Source organism: Myripristis murdjan, chromosome 3, assembly GCF_902150065.1.
Source record: "Myripristis murdjan chromosome 3, fMyrMur1.1, whole genome shotgun sequence".
Lineage (NCBI taxonomy): Eukaryota > Metazoa > Chordata > Actinopteri > Holocentriformes > Holocentridae > Myripristis > Myripristis murdjan.
The window spans coordinates 46,472,585-46,490,695 of record NC_043982.1 but is presented as its reverse complement, the minus strand read 5'-3'; the positions used below and the strand labels follow the sequence as shown (position 1 = coordinate 46,490,695).

The 18,111-nt window shown below is 43.6% G+C and overlaps 1 protein-coding gene across 1 annotated transcript in view; it reads left to right on the top strand.

The window, feature by feature from the left end:
- Positions 1 to 17,387, top strand: part of emilin1b (elastin microfibril interfacer 1b) — a 46,048-nt gene extending 28,661 nt beyond the window's left edge. Inside the window, exons 9-16 of the mRNA XM_030048687.1 lie at positions 1,773 to 2,106; positions 3,504 to 3,752; positions 4,813 to 5,061; positions 7,225 to 7,416; positions 11,773 to 11,889; positions 12,570 to 12,587; positions 13,080 to 13,214; positions 13,758 to 17,387. Of these exons, the coding sequence (XP_029904547.1) occupies positions 1,773 to 2,106; positions 3,504 to 3,752; positions 4,813 to 5,061; positions 7,225 to 7,416; positions 11,773 to 11,889; positions 12,570 to 12,587; positions 13,080 to 13,214; positions 13,758 to 14,080 (1,617 nt within the window). The 3' untranslated portion in view covers positions 14,081 to 17,387. The remainder of the gene's footprint in view (positions 1 to 1,772; positions 2,107 to 3,503; positions 3,753 to 4,812; positions 5,062 to 7,224; positions 7,417 to 11,772; positions 11,890 to 12,569; positions 12,588 to 13,079; positions 13,215 to 13,757) is intronic.
- The last annotated feature ends 724 nt before the right edge of the window (positions 17,388 to 18,111 follow it).

Below are 18,111 nucleotides of genomic sequence, written 5' to 3'. Positions count from 1 at the left end.
ACAGAAAAGCCAGGGTTTAGCCTGAAGTTAGCTCACTAAGCCGAGATCCAGCTTTATGGTACAGGCCTCAGGTGATTTCACTGATTAGCTCCTCCTTTCTGATACAAGGTGAGGTGATCAGTGAAGTCACCTGCTCAGTCACCTAGCTAGTTCGAAAAAATGGCGAATGGTCGGAATCAACTAAAACCATATTCAAATACAATCCCAGGAGAACACACACTATGACAATATTTGCTGTAACATTAAACTTTAAGATGAAACATTACAATTAAAACTCACCTCGGGAAAACACCACCTTCAGCCAGGAGACGTAACAGTTGCGTTCTGTTCCGGTGAGGCATGTTGTGAAGAGGCTCAAGTGCGTAGTGATATATGGCACCTCTTCAGCAAAAAATAGTTCCAAGCATGTAGCGCTCTGTCGCAGTCATTGAACTTTACATTTGTAGCGTAAATAAATAAATAAATAAATAAATAAATAAAAATAATAAAATAATAAACCATTTAATTTTGTTCCTAATATGCAGGGTCATATATTTCTTTTAAAGCTTTGAGTCTTTTTGATTTTAATTCAGTTTTTTATTTATTTTTCTCTTTTTCTTTCTTTTATGACTATGAGCCAATGGTTGGAAGCCAGACATATTTTTACCAGCAACTGTAAAATGGTAAACTGTTAATTTTGAACCCTGCTAAACCTTTTAAAACATCAATTATCTATTAAAAATTATAGGCCTTTCTTGTTAAAAACAAAGAGTAATATTTGTTCATGAGTTTTTAAGTGATCATGTGCAGACACAATCCAATTTAAATAATGGATTTTTTATGCTTTCTGTGCAGAGGCTATAAATGCTGTGTCTCTCTGAATTTCAAATTACATAGAAAAAAAAAAAGCCGCCAAAGCGTGGGAAATGACTTTGGGCTGCCTGCACAAAACCAGCATGGGCCCAACGGTACAAAAGTTGCTCTGGACCCAAATGGGCTGGCCCACACTGGGCCAACATGGGCTTTCTGTGGGCAATCCGCTATTATGGGCTGCTTACGGAGAGCCTGTGGTGAGCTCAGAGCTTTGGGCCTTGCCTGGGCAAGCCAGCACTGGGCCGGTGTTGGTTTGGTCTGGGCTGGCCCTAGCCCACAGTGCCCGCAAAAAGCCTGCATGGGCCCATCGGTACAAAAGTTGCTCTGGACCCAAATGGGCTGGCCCACACTGGGCCAACATGGGCTTTCTGTGGGCAATCCGCTATTATGGGCTGCTTACGGAGAGCCCGTGGTGAGCTCAGAGCTTTGGGCCTTGCCTGGGCAAGCCAGCACTGGGCCGGTGTAGGTTTGGTCTGGCTGGCCCTAGCCCACAGTGCCCACAAAAAGCCTGCGTGGGCCCCACTGGGGCATGTTTGCAGGGTATATGCTGTCAAAAAGCAACAGCATGGCTTGATCTGATTGGCTGTTTGGTTTGGTTTGGTTGTGTGAAGGTTTTCAGTGTTCGGTGGAGCTCTATCAGTCAGTTTGGATTGAAAACTTTTTTTTCTCCCGACAGAGGCCCTAATTCGTCGATGTAGATTTCTCTTATTTCTTGCCCTGTGTAACACAGGATCATTTCTATATGGGGCAATGTGATAATATACTTTGAGTGTAACGTCTTTTTCCACTGTCTCTTTATCCTCCGAAGAGACTAAACAGACATAACCAGAGCTACAATGTGACTGTGACTGAAAAGAGTTGCTTATTATTATGATTTCACCATTAATATCAACATTACTATCAAAACGGCTGTTACTTAGGTGTTGGACTTGAGCCACGACGTCCGTAAGATCAAGGCCCTGACCGGGGATCACGGTGAACACTTCAACCGCATCGTCACCGAGATCGAGATGCTGGGGCAGGACTGCGAGCTCTGCGGCAGGGTGGAGGACGAGCTGCGGAAGCTGAAGAACCATTCCCAGCATGCACTGGAGCGCCTGCAGAACCAGATCCACATCCTGCAGAGCGGAGGGGACTCCGGCCCGGGACACTGCTCCCAGCTCTGCTCCGACCTGCAGGAGGAGGTGGGCCGGCTGCGGGACGACGTGGAGCGATGCACGGGCCAGTGCAAGATCAGCCCGGACACGCCCACAGGTCAGGGATCCAATCAGTCAGTCAATCAGTCAGTCAATCTATCTATCTATCTATTGACGGGTGACAAATGATGGAACTTTGTTCTTCCAAAAGATTTTTGATGATGATGATGATGATGATGATGATGATGATGGGTCTGAAAGGTCCCTCAGGTGTCCAGCTGGTTGCCCTGTGGTGAGTGTGAAGGCCACAGCTCCATCATGTGAGGTGTGAGATTCACCCACTGCAGCTCAGCTCTAATAACACCCCCCTGTGTGTACAGGATCTTCTGGAAGAAGGTTCCAGAGACTTGGAGAATCTCTTAACCCTCATCTGTTGACTTTGGGCTCTGTCCTCCTGCTCTGTCCTCCTGCTGTCCTCCTGCTGTCCTCCTGCTCTGTCCTCCTGCTCTGTCCTCCTGCTGTCCTCCTGCTCTGTCCTCCTGCTGTCCTCCTGCTGTCCTCCTGCTCTGTCCTCCTGCTGTCCTCCTGCTGTCCTCCTGCTCTGTCCTCCTGCTGTCCTCCTGCTGTCCTCCTCTGTCCTCCTGCTCTGTCCTCCTCTGTCCTCCTCCTCTGTCCTCCTGCTGTCCTCCTGCTCTGTCCTCCTCTGTCCTTCTCTGTCCTCCTGCTGTCCTCCTCTGTCCTCCTCTGTCCTCCTGCTGCTGTCTGAGTGCTGGACTAAAGTCTGTCTGCTCCAGGCTCCTGGCTCTAAAGGCTTGTCCTGAGTCTCCTCATGACTCCTGGCTGTGTTTTGGGCGTAACATGCAGTGAACCAATCAGAGGCCGTCTCCCGTCCCCTCTAACAGCCAGGTGTGTCTCACCTTGGTGGGCTGCTGTTCTAATGGAGGATTCTCCAGGTAAGAAGGAAGGAGACGGAGTGAAAGCTCCCGAGCAGATCAGGACTCCATGTGAGCTCCCTGAGGTGAAGCAGCGTCCCTGCCCTGTGTGTGGGACAAGCAGAGCGGACGCTCGCCGGCGCCCCCTATGGAGGCCACCATCACTGTCTGATAATGAGCCTCAAATACCAGAGAAAACTAGCAGAGACACTCTGCTTCACACTGGGTGGATCAGGGGGCCCTTCATGTTGGGTTTTACTATCATTTGTCACCCGTGTGTATCTGTCTGTCTGTCTGTCTGTCTGTCTGTCTACCTGAATTTCTCAGTTTCTTTCAGCAAAGTGACATGTAGCCATGCAGTTAATCATAATGATAAGGACAAAAAAAAGAAATGATCAAATAAAAGTAATATGATGTAGTAATAAGTTATTAAAAGTCAAAATCAGTTGGTCAGAGTTCTGAGTAGACTGGAGCTTCAGTTACACTGCAGGTCCTTCCAGATGTGACGCACATAAAATCTAAAAGCACCAGTCTTTCCCAGATCAGTGATGATGTGCTGGTGTCTGAACTGAACTCCCCACAGGTGGTGGGCCGGGCGGTGCTGGCGGGGCAGGGACAGGGACAGGGACAGGGACAGGGGCAGGAGGTGGGCTGGACCGTGAGAGGCCCCTGGACGGTCACAGTGTGTTCGGCGGCACCGTCAACAACAACCACCTGAAGGCGCTGCAGGGCGAGCTGTCGGACGTCATCCTCACCTTCAGCTCCATCAACGACACGCTGAAGGGCCTGGAGCACACGGTGCACAAGCACGGCAGCGTCATCACCGACCTGGGTGAGGCCGCACACACCTGCACCTCACGGCCATCCCACTGAGCTGAAACTACAAAATAAAGATTTATTTTGTGGTGTGAAAAAAAAAAAACACTTTACTTACTTCACTGAAATAAAAATAAAAACTAGACTTAAGGAAAATAAACTAAAACTAACGAAACCATATTGTGTTCTTGCAAAACAAACTAAACTGTGTGCAGTGCATCAGAGTGTGTGTGTGTGTGTGTGTGATGTTTATTGAGACTGGGACGTGGACATGACTCACAAAGTTCTGGCCTTTAGTTTGCCCTGAAGTTTACTGTCTTTACATGTGGAGTTATTTAACTTTGTCTTTTTGTTTTATTGATATGGATGTGATTTGTGATTTTAATTATTTCTCATTTTTATTGTTGCTGTTTTTGTGCGGGACCTCAGGAAGATGACTCTCAGAGAAACACTGGTTCTTACATGGTTCCTCAAAATGCTCTCTGGTTCTACAAAGAACTCTGGTTCTCCACACACTTTCTGTGGTTCTTTAAAGTGCTAAAGGTTCTTCATGTTTACTGGAGTTTATCTGGTGGCAGCAGCAGCTAACGATTCCTTTCCTTGTGGGTTAATGTGCAGGTGTTTTCTCAGTGTAAAGACTGCTCTCTGGAAGCTAATAAAGCCAAATACATAGATAGATGATAGATAAACGCTTTACTCATCCCGAAGGAAATTCACAGTTTTCAGCAGTATCCACAGAGTACAAGATTAAGTAAAAAAAAATAAAGCATAATAAAAAAAATAAAGAATAATTAAAAAATAAAGAATATAGAAAATAAAGAATAAAAGATGACACTCGTGATCTAAAGATCTAAGTACCCAATGTGCAAAAAACAATGTGCAAAAAAACAAAAAAAAAAAACAGTGTGCATCGATGTATACATAAATAAAGCATGAAGATATAAAATAAAAGCAGAAAGATCCACATACGTTGAAGAAATTAAATTAAATCCAGAAAAAGTACCATTTTTTTTTCATTAGTGTGCTCGACCTTGCTCTGCTTTTGGCTTCACTGATTCAAATCCGACACCTGACAGGGAACACCAAGGACAAGATCATCTCGGAGCTGGACAAAATCCAGCAGGAGGTGAACGAGCACATCGAGGACAACCACCGGCGCCTGGACAGGGTGGACCAGGACGTGCGGCGCTTCGAGAGCACGCTGCTGCTGGAGATGGGCGACTGCAAGAAGTCGGGCGACGGGCTGGAGAAGAGGCTGACCAAGCTGGAGGGCGTGTGCGGGCGGCTGGACGGCGTGTCCGACTCCCTCCACAAGATCAAGGACGGTAGGAAGCTCAGACCTGTTGTTTTTACTCGAATGGTGTTTTCCCTGTTTTTCTTTTTTTTTATTATTGTTGCTTGTTGCTCTTTAAAGCACATCAGTGATACTGTGGTTCACTGCTGTCAAGAAATAAGTCTGAATTACTGAGCAGGCCTTTGCTGAGCGCACATTATAATCTTTATAATAATAATCTGTAGCAGCTTTAAAAAACAAAGTGCTGTGACAAACAGACAAATGAGCAAAACAACATGAAGGAAAAATCAAGATTTAAGGTTCAACAGTGAAAAACAAAAGATGCAAAACACAGCAGAGAGAAAACAGGAGTGCTGAAAGATGGACATGAGGCCTACATTTGACTCTCCAGGCTCCCGGTGGATTAACGTGGATTATTTGAATGTGAAAATGTGGATGAGACGTTTCAGAGACAAACTGAGGAGGAAGAGGAGGAACGTGTTCAGGCCCAGACAGACATTCAGAAAGAGGAAGGCAGGAAATAACAACAGACTGGGAGCTGTTTTAAGTGGGAGAAACTTTTCCACAGGTTTATTGAATTCAAATTATTATGAGAAAATCTCAAAGTCTCAAAACCCTTATCTTTCAATTTGAATTTAAAAAGCTTTGCAAACAAACCATCTCTACCCTCAAAGGGACAGATCTCTGTGGAGAGGAAACACGGCCTTGGACCGACTCCAGAAACCATCACAGACTCTCACACTCATCCAGCAGCTAAAACCTGCAGCTCATTTCGTTTTCCTCTCTATTTTACATGCAGCTGGGACACGGACAGACACACACACGCACACACACACACACACACACACACACACTCACACACACACACACACACACACACACACACTCTCTCTCTCTCTCTCTCTCCTGCTTGTTCGTGAGGCGTTTTCTTTCTTCTTCCTCTCTTATCTTAGCTGATAATTGAAACATGACGAGGATAATGTAAGAAAAAGATTTGAACCCTGCCAGGCTTCGATTATTAAACCTCAGCACATCAGCATGCACTGCAAAAAGTCAAAATCTTACCAAGATTATTTGTCTTATTTCAAGTAAAAATGTCTTATTTCTAGTCAAAATATCTCATTACACTTAAAATAAGACATGATCACCTCAGAAATTACTTGTCTTTAGACAATTTTCACTTGTTTCAAGTGAAGCAAATTTTTACTTGTTCACTTGTGTCACAAGTAAAAATTTTCTTGTTCCATTGGCAAAATTTTCACTTGTTTCAAGTAAATTTTCACTTGAAACAAGTGAAAATTGTCTAAAGACAAGTCATTTCTGAGGTGATCATGTCTTCTTTTAAGTGTAATGAGATATTTTGACTAGAAATAAGACATTTTTACTTGAAATAAGACAAATAATCTTGGTAAGATTTTGACTTTTTGCAGTGTGTCTGCCCTTTCACACTTTTGGAGATGTGGCAACAGCCAGAAACAAATGACATAACCACCAGGACATGGACGCCGCAGTGCACTGGACTCCTGGAACATGGACTGTGTGCTGCTTCATGATATTATTTATTTAGTTGTTTTCATGCAGCTCCCAGCGAGTTGCACATGTCATTTTGCTCTACCTGGACAACGATAAACATCTTGAACTTTCTGAGCTCCTGAATCTCATCTTCATCAGAACAGCTTCTCACTTCAGGGCGAGCCGAGCGACTTCTAACCGCCGATGAGACGCCGAGGTCTCATCGGGACTGGAGCCGCAGGACGGGAAGCCAGAGGGGTCATTGGTGTTTGGGGCTGGGACGATATGTATTGTGATTCAATTTAATGATTTATTGTGATTTTTGTTCTTTGAACTCTCCTCTAGTTTGTGTCTGTAAAGTTTGATGAGGCTGTGATTCTCCTAGAGGTCACTAGAGGTCATTTTCTCCAGCGACGTCCAGTGTGACAAAAGTCTCTGCCTGCAGTGAAATGGCTGCTATGGGGGCCAACATCATCACACAGGAATCAAATGTGGCTCATTGAATCCACAAGAGTCTCAGCTTTCCAGTCAAAGCCAACTGATGCAGCTCCAAGACTGTTTAGGCCCCAGTCTGCACACACACACCATTTTACAACAGGCCACAAGAACACATGTGGCCCAAACTGCATGGGGTTAGCCTCCTGTGATGTCACATGACGTGCGGCTGGTGCTCCTGTTTCAGGGCTGAACAGCCACGTGTCGGGGCTGTGGAGCTGCGTGAATAACCTGAACAGCACCGTGATCCACCACGGAGGGATGATCGACGTCATCCAGAACAACCAGGACGACATCCATGGCGAGATGAAGAACATCAACTCCATCCTCAACCACTTGACCAGAGACCTGAAGAGCCTCTCCGAGCAGGACCTGACCGGTGAGCCAGTCTATTCTATTCTATTCTATTCTATTTGATTCTATTCTATTCTATTCTGTTCTACTGTAGCCTGGAAAGGTTTTGGTGTTTTGTAAATTGTAAACTGTAGAACTGAGAACCACACCAAGTAGTTAGTGCTGCTGTTGGACTGGACTGCATTTTACTGACAGCTGTTTCCACTATTCTGTCCCCCCTCATGTATATAAATAGGGAGGACGAAAAATAAGAAACCCCTCTCAGTATAATGCAGTCCAGTAGCAGACCTCTGCAAACTACAACCTCAGGAATAAACACAGAATTAAAGAGACTCATTCTGCACAATGTCAACACAAACTGAACATGATAAACTTTGATAAAAGGTGGAAGTTATGACAGAGCTGCTGAGCTGAGCTGGGCAGACTGGACAGACTGGAGCTGAGGAAGTGTGTGTGTATATATATATATATATATATATATATACATATATACACACACACACACACACACACACACATATATATATATATGTGTGTGTGTGTGTGTATATATATATATATATATATATATATATGTGACAGTAGGCTTTGGGGGCACTGACACAAAAAACAAAATATAATCATACAAATATGTATTCACAGTAAATTCAGGAATCATTGTGCAATGTAGAGTTTGACTTTAACTTTCCATTCCAGAGTTCAGACTCCAGATGAAAACAGGCTTTACCGGCGAGCGCAGCACCTCGGACACCTTGATGTCCAAGCAAAATGAAAAGTTACATAGGCAGCTGTGTCACCAATAACCCTGCACTTTAACTTTATGCACACTAACTATACTTCCTAACTCATGGAAACCCCAGGTCGGCTGCTTTCAGCCACTTCCATCACCATCCGATGTCACGCCCGTCTCCAACAGATCATCCGGTTCCCAGATGGATATGCACGTAGTTTAACCTTCACACATGCACGTTTGAACAGTTACCAGTTTTTTTTTTTTTTTACAGGATACACCAGCAGCCCCAAAAGAAAAAGGAAGCCCATGATGCACCAACTAAAATACATGCAACACTGCCACCTTGTGTCCAAGATAATTAACTAAACATGGAGCCTCTGCCAGCAAACCAGTAAACATATGCACATTGCTTTTATATATTTAAACCTTTTGAATTAAACACAAACACATACTGTGCTCTCTGTCAGCCCTAAGTGACAGGATATATAGTTTATTATATCCAATACACCAGCCGGGCGCATTAGCTTCGTCTGATTTGCTTCTTTCCGTGCTGGAACACATTGAGATGATGCGTATGTAGATATGTTTTGGGTCTGTAACCCAAAACAAAAGCTTTTATTTTATTTGATGGTAAATATGAATGTAACATGTAACATATGGGAACATTTAAGTGTCAGCCTGTAAAAGCCGTCGCTGGCCGGGGCCAGCATCACCACGTTTATCTGGGGATTCTTTTCTTGCCAGTCAGCTCATTGGATCTTCTCCCAAAGCCTCCAACATTTTCCACGACAGAATTTGCACATTTTATTTATGACTGTGGTCTTGGAGTGTTTTCTATTAGGACATCTGATGGGGACAGCTAGGGAAATACTTTTGGCCAGTGCTGATTGACCAGTGATTTACACTCACTGTCAGCACACAGTCTCAGTCTCTGCTGGTTATGACACAGAAATATTTTCCCATATCTCCTACACCTCCCTGGTCTCCTCCATGCTCTGGGCTGAGGTTGAAAAATGCTTTCCACATCTTTCCGCAGCTCTGAGCTCTATTATTTTGCCCTCTTGTACTTCTCAGTGTTCGACAAAAGTTCATTCATAAGTTCATTCAACCTCCTGAGACCCAAGGATGAGAAACAAAACAATTCAACAGACACAATACGACGTAGACACACACACACACACACACACACACACACACACACAAAGATCAGAAAGATTAAGACAACCAGCAGACGGCCACTGAGAAGCCATGAACACACTCGCAAAAATAGCTCACAAAAATATAAAATAACATCGAATACACACTGAATTTTATATTGTATATAGGTGTAGTATCATCTAAAATACATAAAATTAATCTCACAACAAAGAGACAGACTATCTTTAAATGTGTGAAATGATGTTTGATGGTAAGTTACTCCAGCCTGAAGCAGCCTCAGACAGAAAAGCTCTTTTTCCCGCGGCTCCTCTGACTGTAGGAGTGGATAATAAATACTGTGTTAAATGCCTCGGCTGATATGTTGATGAATGGCACCACAAACTGCTGTAGACAGGGAGGAGAGTTAGACTGTGCATATTTAAAGATGAACTGAAGCCAGTAAATGTGTCTTGTTATATTGAGTGGAGGCCACTGAAGTGAGCTCTACATTATACAGCCAAGAGCAAATCTACTGAGATTACTGTATGCTCCGTTAAGGGGTCCAAGGTTAGCTCTTTATGCATTTTAATAAACAATAGCTGCATAGTCAAAAAAGGGCAAGTTTCTTTCAGATCCTGAGAGTAAAACAGCATCCAGATTTAACCCTATAAAGCCTGAACTATGAAAGAATTGGCAGAAAATTCCAATTTTTTGAAATTGGACCCTTTATTTAGTCCTATAACAAAATATATATATATATAAAAAAATCAAAAAATATGTTATTACACGACCTTTCTGGTGTATGATATATGATATGTACTTGAAGTGCCAGTGGTCCAGGGTGAACAGGGGAAGTGTTTAAAGGTATACAACAGTATTTTGGTCAAGTATTTATTAAACTGAAAATGAAAATGGAATTGAAAATGTGTATCATATATGATACAAATGGCTTTATAGGGTTAAATAACATGCCGGTTCTAAAATTAATTTAGCGGAAAACGCAGTTAACGTGAAGTTTGAGTGTAAGTTTGAAGTCCAGGTATTTAATTTGATCAACTCAAGGCAGATAAGTGCCACCGTGACACGTTATCATGAGGTCATCTGATTTTGTCTGAGGGCCGTGTCATTCCAGGCTCACAGGGATTTTTAATCCTAATCTTAACCCTGTTACCTGAACACAGTCAGTCTGATCACCTGAGGTGCCACTCAAAGCCCCGCCCCAGTTCCTCTGCATGTCCAGAGGTTCCTCTCCAGAACGTTCCTCTGCTCTCCTCCCAGAGCGAGCAGTGGGGTTTCAGAGCTGCCACATCACTCCTCCTCCCTTTCCTCCATTCATTCCACTACGATATGAACATGAACTTTCAGAGCCTTCACACTTTCTTCACTCCAGTTTTCCATCAGCCCAATAAAGTCCTCCACATGAGTTTTCCTAAAAGCAGCAGCACTGTTGGCTTTTCAGGACTTTTTCACACTGAAACGCTCCCTCCTCCTCCTCCTCCTCCGCCAGGGAAAATAGTCCCTGGGGAAACGTTTTGCTTTCCACAGCCAATTATCAGCTGTGTGGTTTCTGAATGTTGAGGACTTTGTTTGCAGAAGCAGAACATTTTGAGTGTGTGCTGTGAAATCTTTATTTGATAAATGGTTTGATGACGTGGTAAAATTGGGGGAGTTGTCGTAAAAATCACTGCTGCTTTAATACACAGTGAAAGGGGAGAGGAGGGTCACTCAGCTCCAGTGGAAAATCTAAGTCCTTATGTTGACGCTGATTGGTTGTTCTGTTTTTTAGGTGCGGTGCTGCTGAACAGAGGTTTGCATCTGCAGCTTCACTAAAACCCTGTGACTCGTTATGATCTAACCACGAGCTGCCAGAGGGACTAACTGGCTTTAGCTGATTTTACAAGAATAGATCAAACTGAACAAATCAAACCTGGCAAATGTCCTGTGTCATTACTGCTCATCTAACTAAAGTCTTGTCTGTTTTTGGTACACGTCACATGTTGTATTTAAGTTTAATATACATTTCATATTTAAATATAAATAATAAAACATTAATAAATTATCAGAAAATCTAAATTCTATCTCGTTTTCATCAAAAATGCCACTTTGGCCCTTTTGGCTACTGGCTGGAGTGTGTGTGTAAGAAAAGGCTTTGATACACACACAGCAGCTGCAGCACAGATGATTAAACACAGAGATTCAAAACAGGAACATCCTGCGATCCAAACTGTCGACATGTGTAGAATATCACTGAGGAAACCCCCACCACACACACACACACACACACACACACACACACACACACAACATGACCTACTGTATGTTGTATGTGTTAAAAGTTAATTTTGTGTTTGCTGTGTTCTTGTAATCTGCTTCAGTCCACTGTCTGAACTTTAATCTTATATATTTATTATATGTTGGGATACAGGGCCACTGTATCATAACCTAATGAACACTAATGTTAACAGGCTCAAGTCATGTCAGTGTTGTAAATGTCAGTGGTGTTGCCCACAGGCCTGCCGGGTCCCCCAGGGCCCCAGGGAGAGAGAGGCTACAACGGGCTGCCAGGACCCAAAGGGCCCCCGGGACCCCCAGGACGGCAGGGTGAGCATGGCCCCCGCGGAGCCCCAGGTACACGAGAACAAACTCAAGTAGGGCTGTGCGATATGAGCTAAATCCCATATCCTCATGTAGGTCACTTTATATCCAATAACAATAGAGATTATGATACAGCACATCTTCTGTAAGTTACATGAACAAATAATCTACATAAAGTCACCACATGACAAGGCCTATTTGATATTACATTTAGAATTATATACCCATCAAATTAAAGGCATTAATCATATTTTATTATTTTACTCCCTTTATCTGGAACCTTTGTCCAAATTTCCAATAAATGATGAACAAAATATAAACTATGACTGTAAAATAGAAGGGTAATGATGAAAGGAGTCTATAGGTGATCTGTACATGGTTCCTTATGCTGGCACAACAATAGTGCCATAAATGCGCCATATGGAGCGACACTTCAGTGAGGTATCCAGGCTTTTTCTATCAAAACGCTCCTGCAGAGGGCGCCGCTGCGCAACACCCGACTCCTCTGAGCTCCTTGAGTTCTGCTCCGGCTGATGAAACAACATGATGAATTACAGAAAATAAACTCCTGTAATAAAATACTGGAACAATTTGTGTTTTCTCTACCCTCACATGACATATGTCACCATATCGCACAGCCCTAAACTCAACTTGACTGTCCACTCATTCATGATCTTGGTTTGGTACTCACCAGCTTTTCTGGTTTCTTTTAGGTGCCAAAGGTGAACAAGGTATGTATGCATTTAAATAAAATTGATTGATTATATCACCTGTGCCATAAATTGTGAATGAAAGCATATTTACCATAGACATATTTAAGCTAATTAGTAATGTTTTGCATGATTTAAAAACAACAAACAGAATACAAAGACAATAAGAAGTAAATAATGCAGGGCGAGGGAGGAAGTGGTTATTTGTGGCCTATACATAAAAAAAAAAAAAAAATGAAAACAGTTACAAACTTCATTTCATTTCTTGAACAACAACTACAAACACTTTAAGAGTTTACACATTTTTTTTAAGTCTGTAACCACAGGGTCTAATATAGCAAATAATTAAAAACAATTCTTACGCCTCTGATGGCTGAGTGTCTGCAGTAACTGAGCAGGAATGTCTTCTGGCCACAAGGTGGCAGCAGTTACTTTGACTGTTGGCTTGTTGATGCTGAGGTGAAGCGTGAAACCAACGTGTGTGTGTGTGTGTGTGTGTGTGTGTGTTGTCAGGTCTGCCAGGGGCTGACGCTCATGTTCAGAAGCTGTCGTTCTCCGCTGCGCTCAGCGTTCCCATGGAAAGAGCTGGAACCATCATCTTCGACAAGATCTTCGTCAACGAGGGAGACTTCTACGACCCGAGGACCGGTGAGTCAATACATATCAGGACTCATCAGTATCATTACAAATCAGTGTGGATCAATATCAGAAATATCATTCATTCATTCATTCAGTCATTTTCCGAACTGCTTATCCTCACAAGGGTCGTGGGGGTTGCTGGAGCCTATTCCAGCACTCATTGGGCGGAAGTGTCAGTATCACAGCTCTTCTCATAAATCAGTTGTGAAGAGGCTCAGTTATAAGTCAGATTTTCAAACAGATCTGTAAACCAATGGAGCATCATAACTTGAAGGCTCAGTGAAGTGCAGCTCTGCCTTGTGGCTGGAAACGGTATTGCAGGGAACACAGAATTTCTGCATTTAAATTCGTCTTCAAGCCCCTTAAAACATTATTTTTTAAAACTGATTGGTAATATTGGGGGAGTTGTACAAATATCAAGACTTAGATACCACCCTAACCTAATTGTTGCTTTGATCCCACAGCAGCATCTTCCTCCACAGTTTGGCCCAAACGTTGCCCAGGAGCTGCCCTGTGTATCACTAACCCTGTCCTCCCTCTGCTGGTCCTCAGGTGTTTTCACTGCTCCTGTAGACGGGCGCTACTTCTTCAGCGCCATCCTGACGGGTCACAAGAACGAGAAGATCGAGGCAGTTCTGTCCAAGTCCAACTACGGCATGGCCCGTGTGGACTCCGGCGGCTACCAGCCCGAGGGCCTGGAGAACAACCCCGTGGCCGAGGCCAAGACGCCGCCGGGGTCGCTGGCCGTCTTCAACATCATCCTGCCGCTTCAGGCCCGGGACACCGTCTGCATCGACCTGGTGATGGGCAAACTGGCCCATTCTGTGGAGCCGCTCACCATCTTCAATGGAATCCTGCTCTACGAAGACATGTGATTGGTCCAGGACAGTCATGATGTCACCAAACCACGGCCACGCCTGTCGATTCACCCCCTGGAACTTTTCAAAGTAGATGAGGAACGAAGGAAGTGGGGGTGGGAGACGGGAAGGACGAGGTGACAAACGTCATTTTTTGACCTATTGAGTCTGTATGCTTACGCTGACACAGCAGAAACAAACAAGCTAAACTAAGAGGCCAGAGAATGTTAGCCAATGAGTTTGACATTGAAAGACACAATGACAGCCCACAGGAGCCTGTGGCGTAAAGAATGACATCATTTCCTGATTCCTCGCCCTGAGAGCAGCGAGGCGATGAACACTGAAGACTTGCTTGACGACAGAATATATTTTATGAACTGAGCAGAGACTGCTGTCCTCCATATTCCAACCATTGAGATGTGTTCTTCACAAAGATTTCTACTACTGCAGGAATTTTATAGTATGCTTATTATTATTATTGTAAAACCTGAGTCTTTTGCTCCACGTATGGTTTATGAGATCAGCATTTACCAAAGCCAGCCACGAGGTCTGCCTGACTTCCCATGTAGCCATTTTGCTGCCAAGTGTCTTCCTGTGAAACCGACAGCTTCCTGTGGAGCCCGCCGTGTGGTGGCACAGCCTGAACGTCAGGCCGACGTCCACCAGGAGCTTCTTCACAACTTCACATCAGTTCAGATCAAAGATTCTCAACAAGATGTCTGCGTAGGTGCTCAGTCATCCAGGTCATGGTTCTCCGCGTGGAGTTGAATCGAAATCAGCTGGACTGTTTTCAGATTCTTGACGACGTTTCATTTCTCACCCAAGAGCTTCTTCAGTTCTGGTTCTGGTTCACAGAACTGAAGAAGCTTCTTGGGTGGGAAATGAAACATCTTCTAGAATCTGAAAACAGTCCAGTTGACCTTGATTCAGCTCTATGTGGATATTCAATGAGACTTCCTGAAACTGATACGTCACATGATGCCCTAAAAACTGCCCAGTTCACACAAAGCTGATTGTTGACTGAGTCCTGCCAAAACCATTTACAAGTTGGTACCAACCTGGCACTAACATTACAAGCTGTCACAGTGTGACCCTTCCTTATTCCCGCTGCAGCTAACTCACCAAACTGAAAATTAAAACTGAACCTGAAATCTGACCAGGGGAAACTGACCGACACACCGAGAGAGGGCCGTTCGGGTTCGTTCAGTTTACCTGAAGAAGCTTTTCAAGCTGCAATCATTTAATGACGAGGGAGGAGTTTCCTCTCTGTGCTAACCCTAACCCACGGTGAATGTGTGGAGGAGGGCTTCTAGAGATGGACGCTCTGCAGCTAACATTTTCATTTTCCCCGCTCTGAGACAGTTCTGTCTCACTGAATCTTTGATCTGAACTGACCTTAAGAAGTGATGTTATGGCTTCTACTGATTTTTTGTAGCTTTTAAAAACCTGTTTGAAGCGTGTCAGTCCTATGCCAAAGGTAGAATTATTTTAATTGTGAGTGTTAAAAACATGCCAAAGTCTTGTGAAGCTCTGTGCATTCAGACTGAGACACTGTCAAGGTTTTAGGTTGAAGTCTGTGTGAACTGTCGATGCAGACAGGGCACACCAGATGAGAGGAAATGTTGTTTTGCTTTTTGACCGTCTATGGTTTGTTTTTCTGTTCAGATGAATTCAAATTGTGAATGTTTTTTATATCAAGGTGCACCGTTCTTGCTTTATGTGTGTTTTTATATCCTGCCATATGCCTTCAGTCCAGTGTCACAAGATTTCACTGGATGGCCAAGCTTTAAAACAAATGTCAAACATACATATATCTCAGAGTGATGGCGGATAGCAAAAAGAGTCCAGAGTTTCTCTTCATGATGTTCCTTAATCTCAGGAGACAGACAACACTCACTGCATAAAGATGGCTGCCTACAGTGGACGTACAGCTCAAAGTCAACAATATATTTTTAAATTAATCACTGACACTAGAAATACATCAATAACAAATACAATACCAGTTAAAACCACACACTGTTGTACGCTGACGATCTGCCAAACATCCAGTTACGACCTTAAAGATCCTTCCACCTGAACCTTGTGCGGCTGTGCTCTTCTTGACTTTTCACTGCAGTGTTCTGCTCTGTGTGAAGCTGATGGACTTTTCAAAACCTCATCTGTTTGCCAAAAGGCCTAGCAGACCTTGCAGATGGTTCCAGAAACATGTACATCATGATTTCTCATTGAGAAATGGACCTGAGCAGTATAGTCTTTTCCTCTGCTTAAATGTACAACAGCAGGTGAGAGCTGCCAAAAACATTCAGTTCAGTCAGAAGTGCTTTGGGTGTCTTTAGTGAATATCACCTCTATGAATCAGGCAGTTCAAGATTTGGTGATAGACAAACTGGACGTCATTACCCTCTCCTGCTAAAGGTAGCGATCCATCCTTAATGTTCACAACCAACAGTACACTAGTACCTTTTCTCTAGGGAAGGCTGAAATCCTGACATGAAATCCTTGGAGGAACATTTCATATCACTCTGTCAAACAGAGCCAAACAGGAGTGTTAACTCTGCAGCAACAGCCCATAGTTTTTGTTATTCGCACCAGACCAAGTCTGTTGCAAGAGGATGTAATTGCACAACTCGGCTCCAGCCCAATGAAGCCATGATTTAAAAATCATGCCTGCCCCCCCATACAGCAGACCCAGCAGGCTGTGAGGAAGCTGCTTCAATCCATCCAAAGTCTTGGCCACCATAAAATATCCCAGGTCCTCAGCGTTGAGTTTTGACAGTTTTATAAGCAGCACTCACTGGTGTGCACTTGGAACCACAGAGCCATCTATATCATTACAGAAAATTATTTTTTATAATGCTATTAGTGAACAATTAAAATAATTTTTATGAGGGATGTTTAAACGATGACTGTTTCTCAGGGATCATGGGTCACGATGCGGCAGAGCCATATTTCTCATGTTTTTTACTCACCACAAGTCACATCTGTGTGCCAGACTCTGAAAGTGATGTCATTGAAATGAAACTAAATTACGGTTTTCTCCAATGTTGAGAACTGTGGCTGCCTTACGTTCCTCGGGTGGTAATTCCAACGCGTTCCGCACGCAGAGAACAGCTTTAATGTGAACTAAAGCTGAATCACCTGCTTTATGCCGTCCTGCCAGCAGTCAGAGTCAGTGTCACCTTTGTCAAATAGTCGATTTATTATTTTGGAATGAAAATGTCACTGTTCCTCGTGCGTCTTCCAGCTGTGCACCAGCATTTTTAACTTGCCACTGGATGTATCACTTAGCTACACATGTGGTTCAAATAAAGATATTTAAGTTTCCTCAGCCACGCCTTTTGTTTTTCTGGTGTAGTGACATGAAGAACACATCCAGACCTCTTCCCTGTCGGCCTGCCTCATCCTCAGTCACACCAACACTCTTCATGAAACAAAGAACAAAACATAACACTACAGACTTATACTATGTTCCTATATACTATATAACAGGGCCACTCAACGTAAGATGGCTCAGGGACCACTCAGCAAAACTCAGCTGTGTCCAAGCTAAACATGTCTGTCCTGTTTTGGACGTGTAAACAATAATTTTGTCACAGGCTACATGACGAGTCTAAAAATGAATGAAAAATACAGAAAACAGCTCCATTTCCATCCAAGGCCAAACCTCACTGAATAAAAGACTGTCCTGCAATGATCGATGATGAAATGATCAAGTTACAGCAAAATGAGGCTTCGTTCCCAAAATGTGAATAGGATGTGCAGCTTGCTCAGAGGTCAAAGGGCCTTTCACACAGCGCATGGTTTGGGCTGCAGAGGAGGGCACACTTCCAAATACATACACCTCCTGTCCGTGTACTAAATCATTTGCTTCAGTTTACAACAGTATTGGTCTTTGACTGCAGAAAAAAAGAAAAAAATCTGGCCTATTGTGGAAAGCAAAAACATCATATATCTCTGCCAGTTTTTAAACACACCTGATATTCCCAAATTGGTGGATATCTCTCTCCATGATTGGGCTTTTTTAATGGCAGTGTGTTAGGAAGCAGGAG